This window comes from Gekko japonicus, unplaced genomic scaffold, assembly GCF_001447785.1.
Source record: "Gekko japonicus isolate JY-2015 unplaced genomic scaffold, Gekko_japonicus_V1.1 scaffold806, whole genome shotgun sequence".
NCBI classification, from domain to species: domain Eukaryota; kingdom Metazoa; phylum Chordata; class Lepidosauria; order Squamata; family Gekkonidae; genus Gekko; species Gekko japonicus.
The window spans coordinates 421,900-443,397 of NW_015160234.1; the positions used below are offsets into that span (position 1 = coordinate 421,900).

The 21,498-nt window shown below is 41.2% G+C and overlaps 1 protein-coding gene across 1 annotated transcript in view; it reads right to left on the reverse strand.

The window, feature by feature from the left end:
• FAM135A (family with sequence similarity 135 member A) overlaps positions 1 to 16,051 on the reverse strand; it is an 82,729-nt gene extending 66,678 nt beyond the window's left edge. The window contains 4 exon segments of the mRNA XM_015412714.1: positions 1,147 to 1,286; positions 5,866 to 5,945; positions 15,632 to 15,756; positions 16,012 to 16,051. Coding sequence (XP_015268200.1) covers positions 1,147 to 1,286; positions 5,866 to 5,945; positions 15,632 to 15,708 — 297 coding nt within the window. The 5' untranslated portion in view covers positions 15,709 to 15,756; positions 16,012 to 16,051.
• Positions 16,052 to 21,498: the final 5,447 nt, after the last annotated feature.

The following is a 21,498-nucleotide window of genomic DNA, read 5'->3' on the forward strand; positions in this document are numbered from 1 at the left end:
GGATATTTATTTGGGAAAACAAGTATATAATAGTAGTTGCAATAAGATATTGACAAAGGATGTTGAAAACATATGGATAGGAATTCTTCAGAGTAATGAAAAAGGATATTTAGTGGTTAATGACCATCTGAGACGTTGTGAGAACCTTATCAAAAAATGTTAACTTTAAATTGTGAAGGTTAATTGGAATATATTTAGTTAAATCTTAAAAGGTCTTTATAAAAAAAGCATGTTCAGTTGCAATATTGTCTAGAACTAGTTGTATCCCTGTATACAGGAAACATTGTTTATGTTTGTTTTTGTCTTTGTGTTTACGTGTGTGTCTATTATTTCTAAAAATTAAATAAAAATATATATAAAAAAGAAAACAGGTGGATATGCTGAGCACACAAACACTGATAGCCAGTGAATGTCTTGCACCCATTCCCTGCAACTGATGGCAACTGCATGTAGGCTACACAACCATGCTTACTCAGGAGGTCATATCACTAACTTCTGAAAGAGGTTATTATTCAATCTTTACTGGGGGGAAAACTCTCTTTTACGAAGAAATCATGCCCAATTATAGATCCATGTCAAATTTGCCAATATTAGGTAAAATAATTGAAAAAGCAGCAGCAGAATAACTGCAGGATTTTCCAGGTTACATATCTGCCTTTCATCCATTTCAGTTTGGCTTTAGTCCTTACTCTGGGATACTGTGGAACTGATGTTACGCATTTGCCAGGCACTCCAGATTTTCTCAGTGTTCAAGTTGAGGCAATTTAAGTCCACAGCAAACAGCATCCAAATAACCCAGGGCAACAGCAGGCTGAAACCAGGCTGACCTCTGAAGGGAGGTAATGTAGTGCAGAATAGGGGGGAGGGTGGAATAAAAAGAAGGCTGAATTCGATTTTAGTGCAGAATTGCTTGGAGGACACTGCGATGAACATGGAGTAAAAGGAGAGTGCAGAAAGGGCCTAGGTAAACTTTCATTTCTACAACTATCGGTGTGCCACTGATTCTGCTGATATTTGAACACAGGTCCATGCCTATGTTACTACCATGAGCAAGGCAAAGCAGCCATTGACAGATGGAACCACAGGATTGCTCTGTAGGGTTTTAAAGAGTATTTTAGCAGTTTACATATGCAAACAGAAGATTACCTTCCTTTCATCCAACAGCATCTTAATTTTGAAGATCATAACATCATTGACAGACACTTCCTCATTTTTATAAAGAATTTGAAAGGTTTTACTACAGATTACATTGTCATGGACTGATGCTGGAAAGGCAAGATCAGCACCTGAAAGTAAGAATACAAGTAAATAATAACGAACACCACACAAAATAGGAATAGTCTATACTTACAAGTCCACATATGAGATGTGTTTTAAGGCTTTTGTAGCCCTGAACACAACCTTGGAGTGAATTTCCTATCCCAGTTGCACTTTTTTTGGCAGAATGCACAGAAAAATGGTTTTACATCTCTTTTCTTCTTAGGACACTGGAGACACTGTTTACTAATGTGCAAGTATCAAAGTACAGCCACTTACACAGTTTTCTTTCTGCAATCAAAAAAGCTCCTGGCAACAACCCTTGAAATATACTGATTTTGACTGTTATATGGTGCTTTTTATGCCCTTGGCTGTACAGTGTTATGGAGTATAAAATTACCCCCCCCCCCATAGCCTGATGACTCTTCCTGATAACCTGGAAAACATTAATATCACCACAGAACATTAACATCACCATAGAGAGACATGTTCCTTTAAGATTTATGAAAATTCGATTTGATTTGATCTTAATCTTCTAGTATCTTAGGTTGAGGAGCTGTGGTGGCTCAAGTGGTTAAGACGCTGAACTGCAGGCTGTGGAAGGTCAATAGTTCAGCAGTTCAAGACCCGGGTTGCCGCATGACGGAGGGAGCACCCATCTCTAGTTCCAGTTCCTGCCAACCTAGCAGTTCAAAAGCAAGAAACTGCAAGTAGATAAATAGGTACCACTTCGGTGGGAAGGTAACAGCGTTCTGTGCACCTTGGTGTTTAGTCATGCCGGCCACATGACCACGGAAACGTCTTTGGACAGCGCTGGCTCTTCGGCTTTGAAACGGAGATGAGCACCACAACCCTGGAGTCGGATTCGACTGGCTTTCGAGCAAGGGAACCTTTACCTTTACCTTTTATCTTAGGTTGAAAAGTTTTTGGCATATGTTTTTTTTTTAAGTACAGCTTTATAAAGAAACAGTACTGGTGTGAAACAAAGTTTGAGTTCAGTTGCACCTTTAAGACCAACCAAGTTTTATTCAAGGTATAAACTTTTGTGTGCAAGCACACTTTTTCTGATAACTGGTGCAAGTTATTCAATATACAAAGGGGATGGGTGAAGCTACTCAAAAGAAGCATTCCACCTCATATGAAATTGTGTTTTCAGGCTCTAGGAGTCTGGGTACTGTGAAACAGTATGACTTCTGCCACCACAAACATTTTTGTAAGAACTTTTCTAACTCCAAATACATTGGAATTTGGGTTGGGGTATGAATGTACAGCAGAGCACAATGTAACTTTTTAACAGATTTAGGGTTTTGTCATTTTGTCCTATTTATTGGGATTTTTACCCCGCCCTCCCTACGAAGCGGGCTCAGGACAACTTACAAGGGGCAAAGCCCATATAAAACAGGGTAAAAGCAATAAAAACAATAATAACAATTAATCACAACAACAATAATACTCAATTGAAAGCAGGATGGTCCCCGGATGTATGCCATGATGGTAAACAGACAGTTCTCTGGGGATGATGTTGTCCTATAGCCGATCCCAAACAAGTAAGTCCGGTGGTATCAGTCGTGCAAAAATTGTGGCAGATCTTCCCGGGCCATCCTTAACCCCGATGTCATCCACCTCATTGGTGGCGATGGTAGTGGCAGCCCCTATGTGAAAGCCTGGCGGAAGAGCCCTGTCTTACAGGCCCTGCAGAACTGCATAAGGTCCCGCAGGGCCCTGATCTCCTCCGGGAGCTCGTTCTACCAAGTAGGGGCCTGTAAAGGTTCTCTCTCCTCCCCAGACCACACAGGACTGGGAGGGGAAAGAATTCTTTACTGGAACATTGGATTTACACAAGAACCCAGGAGAGGTAGGCTCTCTGGATTTAAGACAATAGCCACCAGAACCTTTTTCAACTATGGTCCCCTTCCATTGTATATAAACCTGTATGCAGTACAAGTAAGACATCACTAAGTCTCACTGTGTTAAATGGGTAACTATAGACATGCATAGGAAAAGGAGTACGACAAGGATGTATATTGTCACCTTGCTTATTTAATATATATGCAGAGTACATCATGCGAAATGCTGGCCTGGATGAATCACAAGCGGGAATTAAGATTGCTGGGGAAAAGATCAACAACCTCAGATATGCAGACGATACCACTCTAATGGCAGAAAGTGAAGAGGACCTAAAGAGCCTCTTGCTCAGAGTAAAAGAGGAGAGCGCAAAAGTGGGCTTGAAGCTCAACATCAAAAAAACTAAGATCATGGCATCCGGCCCCATCACTCCTTGGCAAATAGAAGGGGAAGTCGTGGAAGTAGTGACAGACTTCACGTTCCTGGGATCCCAGATCACCACAGACTGTGACTGCAGCCATGAAATTAAAAGACGCCTGCTCCTTGGGAGGAAAGCAATGGCGAACCTTATAGGAATCAATTTTCCTATACAGGGCCGCCACCGAAAAGGACGTGGCCCTAGTCGCGGCGAGCCTTGCCTCCCGGGGGCCTGGAACCACCAGGTGATGTTGTGCCCTGGACCAAAGTGCTCTTGGGGGTATATGTGGGGAAAGGCGGTCCCTCAGGTAAGCCAGACCCTGGCCATATAGGGCTTTAAAGGTAAGTACCAGCACTCTGAAACGGATTTGGTATACTATTGGCAGCCAGTGCAGCGCTTTCAACCCAGGCTGGATGTGCTCCCACTTGGGGAGACCCATCATCAGCCTGGCCGCCACATTCTGCACTAGCTGCAGCTTCTGGATCTGCACCAAAGGCAGCCCCATGTAGAGAGTGTTACAGTAGTCTAACCTCGAGGTGACTGTCGCATGGATCACTGTAGCCAGGTCATCGCGGCCGAGGAAGGGAACCAACTGCCAAATCAGCCTAAGATGATAAAATGCCGATCTGGCAGTGGCTGCCACCTGGGCCTCCATAGTTAAGGAGGGATCCAGGAGCACTTCCAAACTCCTAACCTCCGACGGTGGCACCAACAGTGCCCCATCGAAGGTCAGGAGAGGGAGCCTCAACCCCGGTCCGCTCCGACTCAGGCACAGGACCTCCATCTTCGCTGGGTTTAGTTTCAGCCGGCTCAGTCTGAGCCACCCAGCCACGGCCTGTAGTGCCCGGTTCAGATCTTCTTGGTTCAGATCTATCTGCATGTTCTTACCCCACCCTTCCACCAAGGGACTCAGGCCCAAACTACATATTAAATTTTACGCTTGATTGCTATGGGAACCTGCAGCCATATAGCAGCTACAAGTTCTTTCTGGCAAATCAATTTAAAAGTGTGGCAGGGGCTCAATTGGGACCACAGTGCAGGGGGAGGAGAGGCTCTTAACTTCCCCTGTGCTGTTTTCCTTATCCAAAACCCTACAGGGGTGTTCTTTGCTCTACTGGGGAGCTTGCATGTACAGCTCCCCCCCCCGAGAACTAACACCACTCCCCGAGGCCATTTCAGGTTGGGAAAATGGAGTGCAGGGGAAGGCTGAAGACCATCCTCCCCTCTTGCCGAACAGAATCAGGCACCTACAGCACTCCGAAATTACATTGCCATGGGGAACACGCAGCTGGCATCCTGCTGCTAGTCCCGCTGTAATCATATAACTGTGATGGGTAGTTTGGGCCTCCAAGCTTGTTTATGCATGCATCTCATCTTCCATTTTATTCTGATAACATGCTTGTGAGTTAGGTTAATTTAAGAGCTGAGACTGGTCCAAGGTCACCCAGTGAACTTCATGGCTGAGTGGGGATTTGAACTTGAATCTCCCGAAGTTCTAGCCCAGTACTCTAAGCACTACAGTACTGGCCCTGTTCATGTCTTACAGAGAACACATGTACATCTGTCTTTAAGAAAGTTCTAATATGTATTCATTTTACAAATTAACCTAGGAACTAGGTATGATTTCAGTCACACGCTGACTGAACATGCATTGAATGGTTACATGCACTGAACGTAATGTGAAAATTACTCAATACACACATAAAAACAAGTAAAATCTATACTGTACACAGATTGTACATGCATTCTCTGTAACCTGTGAATGGGGCTACTCTGTCTCTGATATGATGTATTCTCTTTCTTTGAATGGGTATTCTGTTGGGCAAATAAAGCACAAACCTACATAAATAGCGTTCTTTGATCATTCCACAGAGAACAGCAACATTTGCATGATTTTTGCCAAGATTCATTTAATCGTTTTGAGCAACCTTCCAGTGAACAACTATAGAACATATGTGCACACACAGTCATCAAGATTACACCCCCTATTTATGTATGCTATGTATGTTATGTTTGTTGGTGTCTTAAATGTGTGTCTGTTTTCTAAGTATAAAAAACCCAATACAAATATATATATATATATATATATATAAAAAAAAGATTACACCCCCTATCAGGAGTATTCACATGATCAAAATTCAGTCTTTAACAATGAGTAGTAGCTTTTGTCTATTAAAATTTTATACTTCCTTAATAACTTCAATTGTGCACTTATTTGATGTTTTTCATCTATATCAATCTACGTGTAATCAATTAAAAGCCCTAATTAGTTGACAGCTCTACTTTAATTATTAAATAGCAATTAAAACCTCAAATAGCATTGGAAAATAAATGTTCACACTTACTGGTTGCACGTAACAAACTTGCTTCAATTCTGTGTGGAAGTCTGGGTGGAATTTTCATAGATGCACGAATCTGGTAAAAACTAAAATAAGCAAAATGGTTTTCAAAATATGCTAAATACCATGTTCCCATACATGACAAGTATGATATCAAAAATTAGCTTATCTTTGAAACTGTGCATTCTGCCCAATCAGTTTGGAAATCTGATGCCTATGGGAGGAAATAAGGCAATGGGAGGAAACAACTGGCAATGTCACTCAACTGAGGACAAATCCTGCACCCTGCATTTTCACTTAGTTTGGATTGAAGAATACATTCTGTCTCACAGCTACATTTCTAACTGCATGCTTATCTTAATGCCCATAAAACTCAGTAAATAATTAGTAATTTAGGACACAATACAACATTTACTGAAGTATCCAAATATGATAATCTCACAGGGTCAACTCAGGACAAATTTAAAATTCTATTCCTGGTATCTGAGTTAATGACCTACCTATAATAACCACATTATACTTCCATGTGTATTCTTATTTGAATCAACTAATGCTTCACTCCCAGAATTCATTTGGCCCACAATCTAGTATCTGTCCTTAAAGCATCAGTCATGCTGAGTTTGTTACCATCCACTTTTGGATAATTGTGCTTTATTATGTCTGTGATTCTACAATAATATATATATGAGTTTGGCATTATTATTGACTTTGCTTTCTATATAATTATTGTTGCATTTATTTAGCATGTTTTGACTACAGATTTGTTTGTGATTTCATTGGTCTTTTTTCTGTAGCCTCCCTCCTTCATACTAGAGTGCACAAACATGCCCGCTCCCTATGCTGTGTAAAAAAAGGGGGGGGAAATCAACATGGCTTGTCCTCCTACTTCCTATCCAAATGTAGTACATATTTCAACAGACAAATAAAACTAACTGCTCACCTGACATTCATGTTAAAAGCAGCTTTAAAATCTTCAGATCATGGAATCTGAGCTATTAAATTTTTGGAGGCGTTTTAACTCTAGTGCAGTGTTTGTTAACTGTTAAGCTACTTTGTTGTTGTTCAGTCGCACAGTCAAGTCCGACTCTTCGCGACCCCATGGACCAGATCATGCCAGATGTGATCTGTGAAAAGCTTATGACTGACCCAAGATCACACCAGCAACTGCATGCGGAGGAGTGGGGAATCAAACCTGATTCTCCCAGATAAGAGTCGCGCTTTTAACCACTACACCAAACTGGCGTGATTAAGTTAAGCTACTACTACCACGGCAAGTTCCAGGTTTTGGAGAGCCCTGGGCTGAGAGTGCCCAAGGGACCCTCTACCCACCCCTCCCCTGCTTACCACCGGCCCCCAACTGCACCTCCCTCCCCCTACCTGCTTGCCAGACCTCCCATGTCCTGCATTCACAAACAGGCAAATGTTTTTCAGCAGTAAGCCCAGCCAGAAGCCCAGGGCCCTGGCATCTGCCCCTCCCCTCAGGGTATGATGACATTGGCCCTGAGTACCACCAACAAAGTAGGCAACATCATCATCAAACAAAGCCAGTTATGAAAGAAGAAAGCCAGCAAGGGGAGTAGGGGCTATCCAGTGTTTTGCAGGGAGTGCCACATGTATGATTATCGACCCACTGAGCAGAAATAATGGGTGTGTATTCAATACATGGAGCTCTTGGCTCTCAGAGAGTAGCTTTGTTCCTATGAGGCTAGGGTTGCCGACCTGGAGAAGCTACAGCAGACAGAGAGGTTTGGGGACAAGACCTTCAGGGTTCTCTTATGCATTAAAAACTGATTAAATGGCAGGAAGCAGTAGGAATAAATGGACAGTTCTCACAATGGAGGGAAGTAAGTAGTGGGGTACCACAAGGATCAGTATTGGGGATGGTACTATTTAATTTCTTCTTAAAGGATCTGGAACTAGGGGTGAGTAGTGTAGTGGCCAAGTCTGCAGATGCCACAAAATTATTCTGGATGGTGAAAACCAAGGCTGACTGTGAAGAACTCCAAGAGGTCCTCCACAGGCTGGATGAGTGGGCAACAATGTAACAAATGAAGTTCATTACTGGTAAGTGTAAGGTGACTAAGGGGAGACATGATAGAGGTTTATAAAATTATGCATTGGGGTGGAGAGAGTTGACGAAGAGAAATTTTTCTCCCTCTTCCAAAATACCAGAACTTGAGGGTGCTCAATTAAGCTGATTGGCAGTAGGTTAGGGACAGACAAGAGGAAATACTACTTTACACAGAGTGATTAAAATGTAGAATTTGCAGGCAGAGGATGTAGTGATGGCCACAGGAATAAACAGCTTTAAAAGGGGATTAAACAGATTCACGGAGGACAAGTCTATCAATGGCTACTAGCTATGGTGACTGAGGGGAACTTCCACATTTAGAGGCACTAAACCTCTGAATCTCAGAGCCAGGAGGCAACATCAAGGGAAGGCCTTGGCCTCTATGTCCTGTTGTTAGCACTCCAGAGGAACTGGTTGGCCACTGTGTGAGACAGGAAGCTGGACTAGATGGACTACTGGTCTAATCCAGCAAGGTTCTTCTTATGTTGTTATGATTTACCAGAACACTCCCACTCCTGTGCTGACAGCTCTTCTGTTGTTGTGGAGAGTTACAGTCTTGAGATCAGAGGGCATCAGTCTGAGGAGAAGAGATGTGATCCCTTAGAAAGGACCCCTTCCTTGGATGATAGACCAATATGCACTCATACTAAAGATAACTCTCCTGGGTTGGTGGGAAGTGGGTTTTTGGTAGTGGTTGATTTAATTATTAGGAATGTAGAGGGTCTGTGACAGGTATTTTGACCACATAGTGAAATGACTGCCTTGTGCCAAGGTTGCAGACATTCAGCACTTAGATAAGCTGATAGACAGTTTGGGAGAGGAAGTCAACAATTCTGGTGCATGCTGGCACCAATCACATTGGGAAATGTAATCATGTGGTCCTAGAGAAAAAAATTAGGTTACCAGGCTGAAAGTTAAAGGCGAGGACCTCAAAGGTAGCATTCTCAGAACTACTACCAGTTCCACGTGCAGGGCCAGCTAGACAGGCACAGATAAGGGGTCAGTTTGGTGTAGTGGTTAGGAATGCGGACTCTAACCTGGGAGAATCGGGTTTGATTCCCCACTCCTTCACATGCAGCTGCTGGTGTGACCTTGGGTCAGCCACAAGTTCTCTCAAGAGCAGTTCTCGAAAGCGCTCTCTCAGCCCCACCTACCTCACAGGGTGTCTGTTGTGGGGAGGGGAAGGGAAAGTAGACTGTAAGCTGCTCTGAGATTCCTTCCAGTGGTGAAGGGTGGGGTATAAATCTTCTTTTTCTTCATTGAGTAGATGACGGGCACAGATCAGGGGTCTCAATGAGTAGATGAGAAAGTGGTGCCGGTGGGAAAGATTTAGATTTGTTAGACACTGGGAAACTTTCTGGGACAAGCTGAACCTGTACAAAAGAGATGGGCTTCACTTGAACCAAAAGGGAACCTGGCTGCTGGTGATTAATTTCAAAAAGGTGGCAGAACTTTTAAACTAATCCTAGGGGAAAAGCCTGGGGAGACTCCGGTTCAGGGCAAGCCAATCCAAAGGGATAACTTGGCACACACTCAAGGTAATATCAATAGGAGCACAGTACAACTTGGGAGTGCGCATAATAGAACTTGGGCAGGATGGCAAAGGGGGAGGGGGAGTGCTTGGTACTAAATGACATTTTAGATATAGGGAGTATCTCAGAAACACTGTGGAATGGGGGAGATCTATGGGATGCAGTCAGCCCTGGGTATAGGTTCTTTATGCAGGATAAGGAAAGATGGTTGGGGGAGGTACTGCGTTGTACATCAAAGAGGGCACAGAATCCAAGTGTGGTTCTGAGAGGGGCTCGTGACCTGGTGAGAGATGTAGATGCACCAGTTGGGAACAGTGACCACACCACTATTAACTTCAGTATTCACATCAACGGAAAGTTACTCCTAAAGTTCAAAACTGTAACATTTGATTTCAAAAGAGGGAACTTAACAAAAATGAGGGGAATAGTTAAAGGAAGCTGAAAGTGAAACACAAGACTGTCAAATTCCTGGAGGATGTGTGGAAGTTGTTTAAAACCTCACTAATGATATAAATTAGATAAACATATGGAGCAGAGGTCCATCAGTGGCTATTAGCCACAAGATATAGATAGGAGCTCTCAGTCTGGGGCAAGGGATGCTCTGTATTCTTGGTGCTTTGGGGGGGCAACAGTGGGAGGGCTTCTAGTGTCCTGGCCCCACTGGTGGGCATCCTGATGGCACCTGGTATTTTTGGCCACTGTGTGACAGAGTGTTGGACTGGATGGGCCATTGGCCTGATCCAACATTGGCTTCTCTTATGTTCTTAGGTGCAAGTGGTTCTCAGACTCATAGAAATAGCAGAGCAAAGAAAAGCAGCCAAAGAAGAAGCAAGAAGACTGAATGTGGATTTCCAGAGGGCAGCAAGGAAAGACAATGAAGTTCTGTGGGATGAGCGTTGCACACAGCTAGAAGAAGGCTGCAGAAAGGGCCACACCAAGCTTGCATTTATGCATGTCAAAAAGATTTGAACACCATTTACTGCGTGTAAAGGCATTATCAAAAGTAAGCAAGGGAAATAACTGTCCAACCAACAAGATGTCAAAAACAGATGGCGAGAATACATAGAAAAGCTGTACGCTAGTAGCAAAGAAGCCCAACCTCAGGATACCAAGGAAAGGGAAGTTGAGAAAGAACCAGCCATCCTTTAGGAAGAGATCATGTGGGCAATGAGCCAACTACCAAACAACGGCTCCAGGTGTTGACATCTCCACAGAATCGCTGAGGCCTGTACCACCTGCAATCATCAGAGCCCTGGGTCAGGAAATTTGGGAAACCAACACATGGCCAAGGGACTGGAAATGCTCAGTGTTCATTCCACTACCAAAAAAGGGAGACTCCAAAGACTGCTCCAGTTATCACACAATCACTCTCATCCCCCACATTAGCAAAATTCTGCTTAAAATTATACAACAACACCTGGCACCAACCATTGTAAGGGAATTACTAGATGTCCAAGCCAGCTTCCGAAGGGGGCGTGACACTCGCAACCATATAGCAAATCTGCACTGGATCATGGAGAAATCTCATGAGTAAAAGATTATCTACTTATGCTTCATCGATTACAAGAAAGCCTTTGACTGTGTCAATCATGACAAACTGTGGAGAGCCCTACAAGACCTGGCGGTGCCAGCACATCTGGTCAAGTTGATACAATCATTGTACACAAACCAGGAAGCCACTGCACAAACACCATATGGAGATACTGATTGGTTCAAGATAGAGAAAGGAGTACAACAAAGGTTGCATTTGTTCACCTTTCCTATTCAACATGTATGCCAAAACAGTCATGAGAAAGTTAGTGCTGGAAGAGTAAAAAATCAGGGTAAAGACTGGAGGAAGGAATATCAACAATCTTCAATATGCTGATGACACAACCCTCCTCTCGGAAACTAAAGGAGGCCTGGAATACATGATCAAGAAAATCAAAGAGGGAAGTGAGAAGTTTGACCTCTTCCTCAGCATCAAAAAGACCAAGTTCATGACCACCAAGAAGGAGAGAAACATCAAAATATAACAGTTGACAATGAAGAGATCGAATGTGTGGAAGAATTCACTTTCTTAGGATCACAGATCAACCAAAATGGCAAATGCAGTCCAGAAATAAAACGCTGAATCACGCTGGGTCACACAGCAATGATGAGCATGAATTGAATATGAAAGAGCAAGGACATCAGCCTAGCAAGCAAATGCAGATTAGTCTGTGCTACTGTGTTCCCCATAGCAACCTATGGCTGCGAAAGTTGGACTATGAAGAAGCAAGACAGGATGAAAACTGACTCATTTGAGTTGTGGTGCTGGAGAAGGCTCCTGTGCATTCCTTGGCAAACAAAGGTAACAAACAAGCAAGTACTGGATCGCATAAAACCACACATGCCATTGGAAGGAAAAATCATAAAACTGTGACTGACTTATTTTGGCCATGATATGCAGAACTCACTAGAAAAAGCAATTGTGCTTGGATTGGTTGGCGGCAAAAGGAAAACGGGCCGCCAAAGAACACGGTGGCTAGACACCATAAAAGTCGACACCAGCCTGAGCATGGAACAACTCAAAGAAACAGTACAAGATCGGAAAACATGGAGAGAGCTGGCCCATAGAATCGCCAAGGGTCAGACACAACTGAATGGCTAACAATAACAATAACATTAAGCTGTCACTCAAACTATCATGTGAACATTGGCTGTCAGTACAACTGAGCCTAATCAAATCCTTTATACAACATAAATATGGGATATTATCACTAATACTAATTTAAAGAGTTGACTTCTTGTATCTCCCTCAGTTACTATGGGTGGGATCCCATCAAACTGAAAATGGAGCGAGTTAGAAAAAAGGATTTTTGCCCCCTCCCCTTCCAGCCCACTGCACCCCTCAAAGAACCATTCTGAAGGTCAGGGGACCATTGGGAAAAACATGGAATATGGTCTCAGGACCTAAAGCCCGAAGAGGCAGAAATTTCCTCATAATTTCTTGGTTCCAAAAAGCTTCAGCTCATTCCTTTCTTCTAGCTGTAGTGCAGCCTTGCCCCAAGAACCTCCCAAAGCTTGGAAGTGACTTTTCCAGGGGCACTGCAGTGGCAAAATGGTGAACTTCCTTCAGCAAACTCTCTCTGTACACGGTTTGACAGGCTCAAATCCTATATATGTTTCACAGAAAGTATGGGAACCTTAGTTTTGTTGTGCGGTTGAAATACAGAATACAGAGCAGCACTAGTTACAGCTGGATATTGTCAGTTGAAATATGTTGCCCTCCAGAAACAACCTTTGACTTTATCTTGCTAGTTCCAAATGCCTCTATTGGAATTTGTATCAACGTTCTATGTTCCATGAAGGAAAATTAAAATCAGAAATGCCAGGCACATTGTGATACAGAGCTGCATAACAAATGAAAGCATAGCACTGAAGTTCATGACAGATCAAAACAGCTGTCAAGTCTGCATGAACAGTGTTACCTTTTAAAATCCATTCAGAGAGGCAAGAATGACAGTTAAGCAAACAAAGAAAAAGCCACTTGTTTCCCATTTTTAACTTATTAGGCACTATTAATGTATGAAATGTCTCTTTCGGACTTAGCCAATACTGTTTCCTGGCAAGTTCAGAAGAAAACTCACTATAAAAGAGAAATCAACTTGCTCAGGGCAATGGGCTGCAAGCAACAATTACAACATAAACATAAAAAGTTCCTCAGTATTTAGCTGCTACTTCTCAGTGCATCTGAAATTTTATTAAAACAGAAAAGACAGAAGTATATAAACCAAAACAAATTTTTGTTAAAACCTTCAATATGAAGGACTGACTATGAGTAAGGACTCCTTGTGAAAACGACTGACTCAGCTATTGGCAGGAACAGCCAGAGGGAGCTCCTCAGCTGTCAGAGGCAGAAAAGAAACGGGCAGCTGAGGTCAGCAGTTGGCAAGTATCATGAACAAAGCAGGCTTAGAATGTGATTCCATCTCATTATTGGCACACAAACTTTCAACAGTTTTCAACACATAAAATTTTTCAGCCACTGACTGCTCAAGAGGAAAAACTTGTTGAACAGGAATTAAAACATCCAAAACTGTCCTATGAATCTCACACTTTTAGACATAAAAATCATTTTAGCATGCGCATACAACATGTAGGTAATTCCAATAAAGGAAGCAAGGCAAAAGGAGACCTCTTTCTACGGTCTACACCAAGCTGTGCAGGCAACAATAATCGTGTACAAAGCAATCATGTGCAAAGCACAACAGCATACACAACAGCATGAAGATAGATCAAGATGCTGTATCTGAAAAAGTGAGCAGTGACTCACAAAAGCTCATACCCAAATTTTGGTAGTCTTTAAGGTGCTACTGGTCTCTTACTCTTTTCTACTACATCTGCATGAATTAGTCACACTTGCAGCATGATATAGTATGTAATGGCATACTTCTCTTAAACCAAAAACAACAAAACACATCTCATTTTTAAATTAAAAGCATGAAACTCATCCCTTTCCCAGATATTACAATTACCTTGTCGTAATTCAAAAACACATGGATCAGATTTGGGACCAATCAAATGAATAATGTCAAATGCACTATAAGAAACCAAAACCAGAGCTTCGCCTCAATGGATTGTGGTGACTTGCACTATCCGCAAGAAGTAGTCTCATGAAAACTGAATACAGAATTCATACCAATGCAAAGGAATACTACAAATCTCTAAATCAGAACTTGATTGTCTCTGAAAAGGACTCCTATGTGTAACAATTTTGAATGACTAATTTTGCAAGGCTGGGTTGTTGTTATTTTTTAATGATGAGAAGTTAAGATGAAACAAAGAATTCTATAGCATTAAAACTAGGGAAGTGCGTTCAGATATTCCTGAGCCAAAAATATATTCAAAAAATACCTTATTTGTATTTTCCAGGTATATTCAGGTCTTCCCAATATATTCAGGATTTTCAATTAACTTGAAATTTGGAGGTTATTTAAAAGACAGGCATCAACAGCACTCCTGCAATTTTGGAGCCAGTACCTTTAAAAATACTACTCAGACCACCAAAAATCCCCATACAGAGTAACATGAGCGGAAAAATATTGGAAACCTGAAAAAAACCTGGATCTGAATACCATACCAAAACCTGAGAACACCAATATTTTTCAGCTCCAATATCCAGATACGAAAAATACCTTTTTTTTTTGCTGTGCACCCCTAATTAAAACACCAATTACTATGACTCCCAGACAAATTAACTCAAGTCATACCCATGGCAAACAACAAAACAAACTCTGTTCCTTATAGAATGAGGAATCACAACAATGCTCTAAAATGAGTTATATTCCAAACTCAATGAAATCAAAGCAATACTTTGGGATGAATTCAAACATCATGAAGAAACCACCATCTGTTTATGAGGTGAATGAGCCTCAAAACCTCAAGCTTGTATTGCTTCTCTCCTCCCCCCCGATTAAGGGAACCACAGTCACCTGATGCAGGAAGTTTTAGATTGAACTCCAGTTCATTGTGATGTCTGAATTCAAGTACTCTAACAGAACATTAGTTAAAAATGACTGAGGCTTGGTTCATATATTCCTTTCATCCTCCATCAAAAAACATCCCAATGTGACACACTTTGGAATCAGAGAAGCCCCCCAAAAAGGTCAGAAAAGTGGACCAAGTGGAGCTCAATGGAGAAAGATCAAAACTTAATGTGCTAAACAAGAATTGTGAACACAACAAGGGTATTCCCATGGCTATGAAACAGCCTGTGCTCAATTTTTTAACTTCTGTAGTTAGCAGTGAACCACAAGCATAAGTATCAAAAACATAAGCAATAATGTTCAATGATACATCAACTGCACTGCAGAAAAATAGCATAGATTCCCCCCTCCCAAAAATCAGCTTTCAGTACTGTGAGTCTCTCCCGCCATGATCCATTTTTCTAAACACTGGTGAGAGCTCTTCACTTCCTCCGCATTCAAAGTGGACAGAGAAGAATTTGTAACCACACATTTGAGAGGAAGTGTGAACCAAGCCTGAGCAGTCATCTGAATTTTATTCATGAAAAATTTCACACAGAAATCTGTTACGCTATTCAGGATTTTGATGTCTGATAATCTTGGCAACAAATGCTTCTGCAGAATTCCGTAACATAAAGTAGTCCCTTTATATTGTGAGGGGTGAGGAAAGAGATACCTACCCTCTTTGAAACAAATCCACGTTGTAAAATTTGTGGAGTTCCACCGAAAATTCTACCATTGCCTGTATCTCACTCATTTTTATGTAGATGTAGAAGTTGAAAAACTGTGGTCAGCACCTTACTTACTGAGGAGAAAGAGAAGAAACTTAAGGAGGGGGAAAGGCCACTTTCTCAAAATCAAGCATATGGCATGAATAGCTTTACTTCTTAAATTTATGCTCATAAACAGACACTACATAATTACTGACATTATTGTATCTGCTGCCATGGCAGACAAAAATGGATGTTTCATCTTCAAACCCATGTTCAGACTAACCAACAACTTAGCAATGTAAGTCTGGTATACAGTATGGAGGACCAGAAGAAAAAACTCTACTTACTTAAATCCTAAAGAGACCCAATAGGAATTCAGCCCTATAAAATTCAATGGGTATTTCCAATTAAATCATGTTTAGTATATAGCCACAAGGTAAATTTTCATTCATGAATTATTCTTGGATCATCAAAACACCCCTTATGCAAATTTTGTAAAAAAGAAATAGCCAATAATCCAGTGGATTGAGGACTTTACAACTTTATCAGCATTTGAACATATAGCATATAGACCACTATTGTGCATGGACATATTTTTACATATTTGGAAACCCTTTATAGAAGCTCATTTGTAAAGCTGCCACCATTATTGTTTTGGTACTTCTTTCTGTTTGGGGTATTTAAAAAAATGAATTATTTAAAAAATCTGTGCCTTCACCACACAGGAAAGATAGCTGCCTTTGCTGGCTTTTCTCCAATTGTAATGACTGTATTTTAAGGACAATAAACTACAATAACAATGTGCCTCAATTAAGATTTAAAACAAAAGCATGGGTTATTGATCGCCTGATACGTAGAATGTTGCTTCTTCTAATCAGCAGTTGAAATGTTATTCTCTACAGTAGTACAAAAAGTGAAAAATACCATTTATACCCCCAAATCCTTTAATTATTCCAGTCTGCCAGCTCATTAGGTAAAATACAGATTTTACAATGAAAAATTCTACTATATCAATAGGATATATTATTAAATAAAACTCTGGGAGTTATACTGGCATGCTACAGAAGTGCAAAAATATCATCAACAGTAAAAGTTTCTGTTTTACCTCTAACAATAAATGATCCATTTTAATAGAGGTAATAAGCAGTCTTCCACTTCCCCATACTTGCAATCAAAAACATAGTGCTTGTTCTGCAAGAAAACAAATCAAGTTATTGTATAATCAAATGCGATACATCCACATAAAACACACACACACTTAAAGGCTCATATTGACAGATATACTGTAATTAAATCCAAGAGAAAGTATTCAGAGTTGTACGCATTTTCAATCTGATTAGATTTCACTATATTTTACATTTGCATATGTCTACTTTTAGTATTTTGTTTGCATTAGAGATGGGAAGATGGGGGGATTCCCCTCTCTCATGTTCTCCACCTTTTTCCCAACAAAATTGGGGAAAACAGAAAAACCAGGGAAGAAAAAAAACCTTTTATTCTAGATTTTTTCCCTGGGCCTTCAGACCTTTCATCTGTACACTGAATGTCCATTAATCTGTTACTGAAGCAAGTCATTAAACTATTACTACTGCTATAACATATCTAAATAACGATATATATTACCCGTGTCTAAAATAATGAACAGTTTATTTCTTAAAGTGATACAGAAAGGAGGAAATAGTTACTATTCCACTATCAACTCCCACAACTTTGGACTTGTTAAAATCCAAACAAACGGTGTTAAACTATTAAAAAATCCAAACAAATGGTGATCATGCAGACTCTGTACATACTAGATACTCCCACAACTGTCTCCCATAGTTCAGCTTCAACAAGGAAAACTACATCCTGCTTAATATAAGAAACTTCTCTGCTCTAGAATCACTAAAGATCTTATGAAACAGACGTTTTGAAAACCAGTCAAAGCATTTCAGTTGTACTTCAAATGAGACAAAGGACTGGTTAAATCATCACAACCCAAGAAAGAACAGTATGGGCACCTGGCAGAGGATTCTCTGAATTAAGAACAGGATGCCAACAAACATATACTCTATGAAAATCAGGGACCCACAAATTGGGATAACCAAAATACCCAAGTACTGTTTGGACAGATGGCATTCTTACCAAAGAGATATGAGTCCACACCCTTCACTTTGGAAATTAAACACTGCCTCCCCACCTCCCTTCCAAGAACATAGTTATAGACAACAACCTTCCATTCTCCAAAAAACCAAGCCATTGTGAAAAATGGAGAGGCTCCAAGGGCAGGAGCCCAGAACCTGCCCACCTGTAGCCAGGGGATGCGGCTAAAGAAGAGGACGACTCTGGCACTTAGCAGGTCCCCAGCCACAGGCTCTCAGTCCAGTACAGCCTATCCCATCCACCCTTTCCTCCATGTGGGCAGCAACTGAGCAGGAGTGGTTGGAGAGCTGTCACGAGTGCCAGGAAGCCTTTTACCAGGGGGCAACAATCGATGGAGGGCCTTACAGCCTTTGTAAGTGTGGCGGCTGGACACCAGTGTTCCCTCTAAGCTGAGTTAGTGTGAGCTAGCCCACAGTTTTTTAGCCTCCAGCTCACACATTTTTGTCTTGGCTCAGGAAGGATGGCTCCAGAGCAAACTGATTTATACAGTAGCCCAATCGCTCGCTCACAACTTTAATGCCAGTAGCTCACAAAGTAGAATTTTTGCTCACAAGACTGCGCGGCATAGAGGGATTTCTTGCTATTGCGAGGGACACTGGTGAGGGACACGAGCACATCAAAAGGCTCCTGAAAGACCTCTCTGAGGTCCCCTGGAACCCCCTTCCCCTCCTCCTGCTGTGCCTCCAGTGGAAGTAGCACGCAGGGGGCACAGGAATGCCCTCGGGGGCATGGGCAGCCATCTGGCCACCATGGACAGCAGTGAGCGGGGGGCACTGAGAAATGTACGCTCTTGTCCATCGTCAGCCTCTGTTACCCCATATGCTCTGTCTGCGGAGCACCACCATGGGGTGCCAGCAAGGTTGATAGGTATGCCCCCCCTCCCAACTGACAGGTAACAAGGGCTTGGAATGGGAACAGGTCTCTTTAAGGAGGGGTGTCCAGAAGGGAGGAGTGGAGGAGTATGGCTTCTCTGGGTCTCCCCTCTCCGCCCCCAACAGTGATGGATGGTTGGCTCTGCCACTAACTCTTTTTTTCTGAAATGAATTTTTATTTAAATATTTAAAAAATAAACATCAAGTACACACCCCACTCCCCATAGAAGAACAACCTACAATGTACACATAAAAAAGAAAAAACTATAAAAAATAAAAAGTAAAAAGCAAACAAATTAAGGGATTGGTAGAGAGTTCAACATTCAGCATAAATACAAAGAGAAGGAATTCTTTCCCCCTTTTCTTCTTCTTTTTTCTCCTATGAACATGCATAATTAATATATAGTTATAACATGATTAAAATATAGAGAGAGGCTTACTTAACTATCCCATAATCTGAGGAAGGTCTTAAACATACTTTGAGTATTGTTCTGAGCTGTATATGAAATAAAATCATGCCACGTTTTTAAAAAGTCTACAGTTTTGGCTTTGGATTTGATTATTCCAATTTGACTTGTTAATTTGTCTTATTAAAGCCAGGTTGGTGTAGTGGTTAAGTGTGCAGACTCTAATTTGGGAGAACCGGGTTTGATTCCCCACTCCTCCACTTGCAGTTGCTGGATGACCATGGACAACCCATAGTTCTAACAAGAGTTGTCCTTGAAAGGGCAGTTCTTGAAAGAGCTCTCTCAGACCCCCTGACTTCACAAGGAGTCTGTTGTGGGGAGGGGAAGGGAAGGAGTTTGTAAGCCGCTCTGAAACTCAGAGTGAAAGGCGGGGTATAAATCCAATCTCTTTTTCTTCTTCTTTTCAGCTATTGCAATCTGCCATAACTCAGAATACCATGAATATAGTGTTAATAGTTCTGCAGCTTTCCAACTTTTAGCCACTGTCTTGCGCACCACCAGTAACATAAACACTATTAGTCTTTTAGAAGTCACCTTTTCTCATTTTGTTTCTCCCATATTGTTAATGGGGCCAAAGCTGGTGTTACACAGATGGTTGAACTTGTAATTTTTGCCATTTCTGAAAAAAAAAAATTCCCAGAACTGTGACACTGCTGGGCATAGCCACCACATATGAATGTAATCACCTTGCTGATTACACTTTCTCCAGCATTTTTAATTGCTTGTGTTGGTTATTTGTGCAAGGTGAACTGGGGTGAAATACCACCTGTATAATAATTTCAAGGAGCTCTCTCTAAGAGCTATTGATATAGTTTTTCTTGTTTGGGTAAACCGTATCTTATTCCAAATATTTTGCTCAATCTTTATTCCAATATCTTTCTCCCATGTTACTTTCAACCCATTTAGTGAACCTGAATCTGTCTAAATTAAATAAGTGTCTATTTTAGAGGTCTTTTAGACTTGTCATATGTTGCATTAAAATCTGTTCAAACTTCAACAGCTTTCTAGTTACGGTTTGCCTTACCATAGAGTTTACAGTTAGGTAATACAGTTGATATAGTGAAAACCAATTTAACTCTCCTTGCAATTTTTCTTTTAATTGTATCACAGTAAAGGGAGTCTGTCTACATAAAGATCTCTCATTCTATAAATCCCCTTTTCTTTCAATTTAATATAGCTTTTTGATTTATCCAGACATGAGAAGTTGGGGTGTAATATGATAGGAATCAATGGGAGATATCTCTGGGATCAGTTTATTTTCCCATTTAACCCAAAATTTTAATGCAGTATATAGGAAAGGATTCTCTACCCATTTAATGTCTCTTTTTTCCCCCTCCAAAAATGATTTTCTCAATTAAATTCAAATGTTTCCCATCTGCTTCCATGCTCACCCAAGACTTATCGGAGGTTCCATTTAAATATGACACCAAGGCTCTCAATTGATTTGCCTCATAATATTTGCTTATATTTGGTTCTCCCCATCCTCCTTGATCCACCCTTTTGTATCTTATAGGCTTCATAAGTCTTGGTCTTTTACCCTGATGAATAAAATTGGTAAAGATTTTTTGCCAACAGGCTAGATCCCTTGATGTGATATATATGGGAAGCATTTGAAGAAAATAATTTAATTTTGGGAGTGCCATCATTTTAATAGCATTGCTTCTATCCATAACTGTCAACTGTAACTGGGACCATCTTTTAATATCTCTTATTTGTAGAATAACCAGATGGAAGTTTAGCTGCTGTGATTTATTTAAATTCTTGGGGATAGTAACTCCTAGATATTTGAATGATTTATGATGTATGGAGAATCCTAACTCATTTCGAATTTCAAGTTGCATCTTTGGGTTTATATTTAGGTATACTATTCCAGATTTCTTATAATTAATACGTAATCCTGCAATTCTTCCATAATCACAAATCTCCTTCATTAATTCAGGTAGTGCTTATTTAGGATTTACCATTTTTGACATTGCTCTTGGTGTTTTCTTTGTCTATGCCTTAAGCAGCCATCTTATCATAAGAACATAAGAGATGCTAATGTTGGATCAGGCCAAAGGCCCATCCAGTCCAACACTCTGTATCCCACAGTGGCCAGAAATACCAGTGCCATCAGGAGGTCCACCAGTGGGGCCAGGACATTAGAAGCCATCCCACTGTTGACCCCCCCAAGCACCAAGATGACAGAGCATCACTTGCCCCAGAGTCCCTATCTATACCTTGTGGCTAATAGCCACTGATGGACCTCTGCTCCATATGCTTATCTAATTCCCTTTTGAAGCCGTCCATGCTTGTAGCCACCACCACTTCCTGTGGCAGTGAATTCCAAGTGTTAATCACTCTTTGGGTGAAG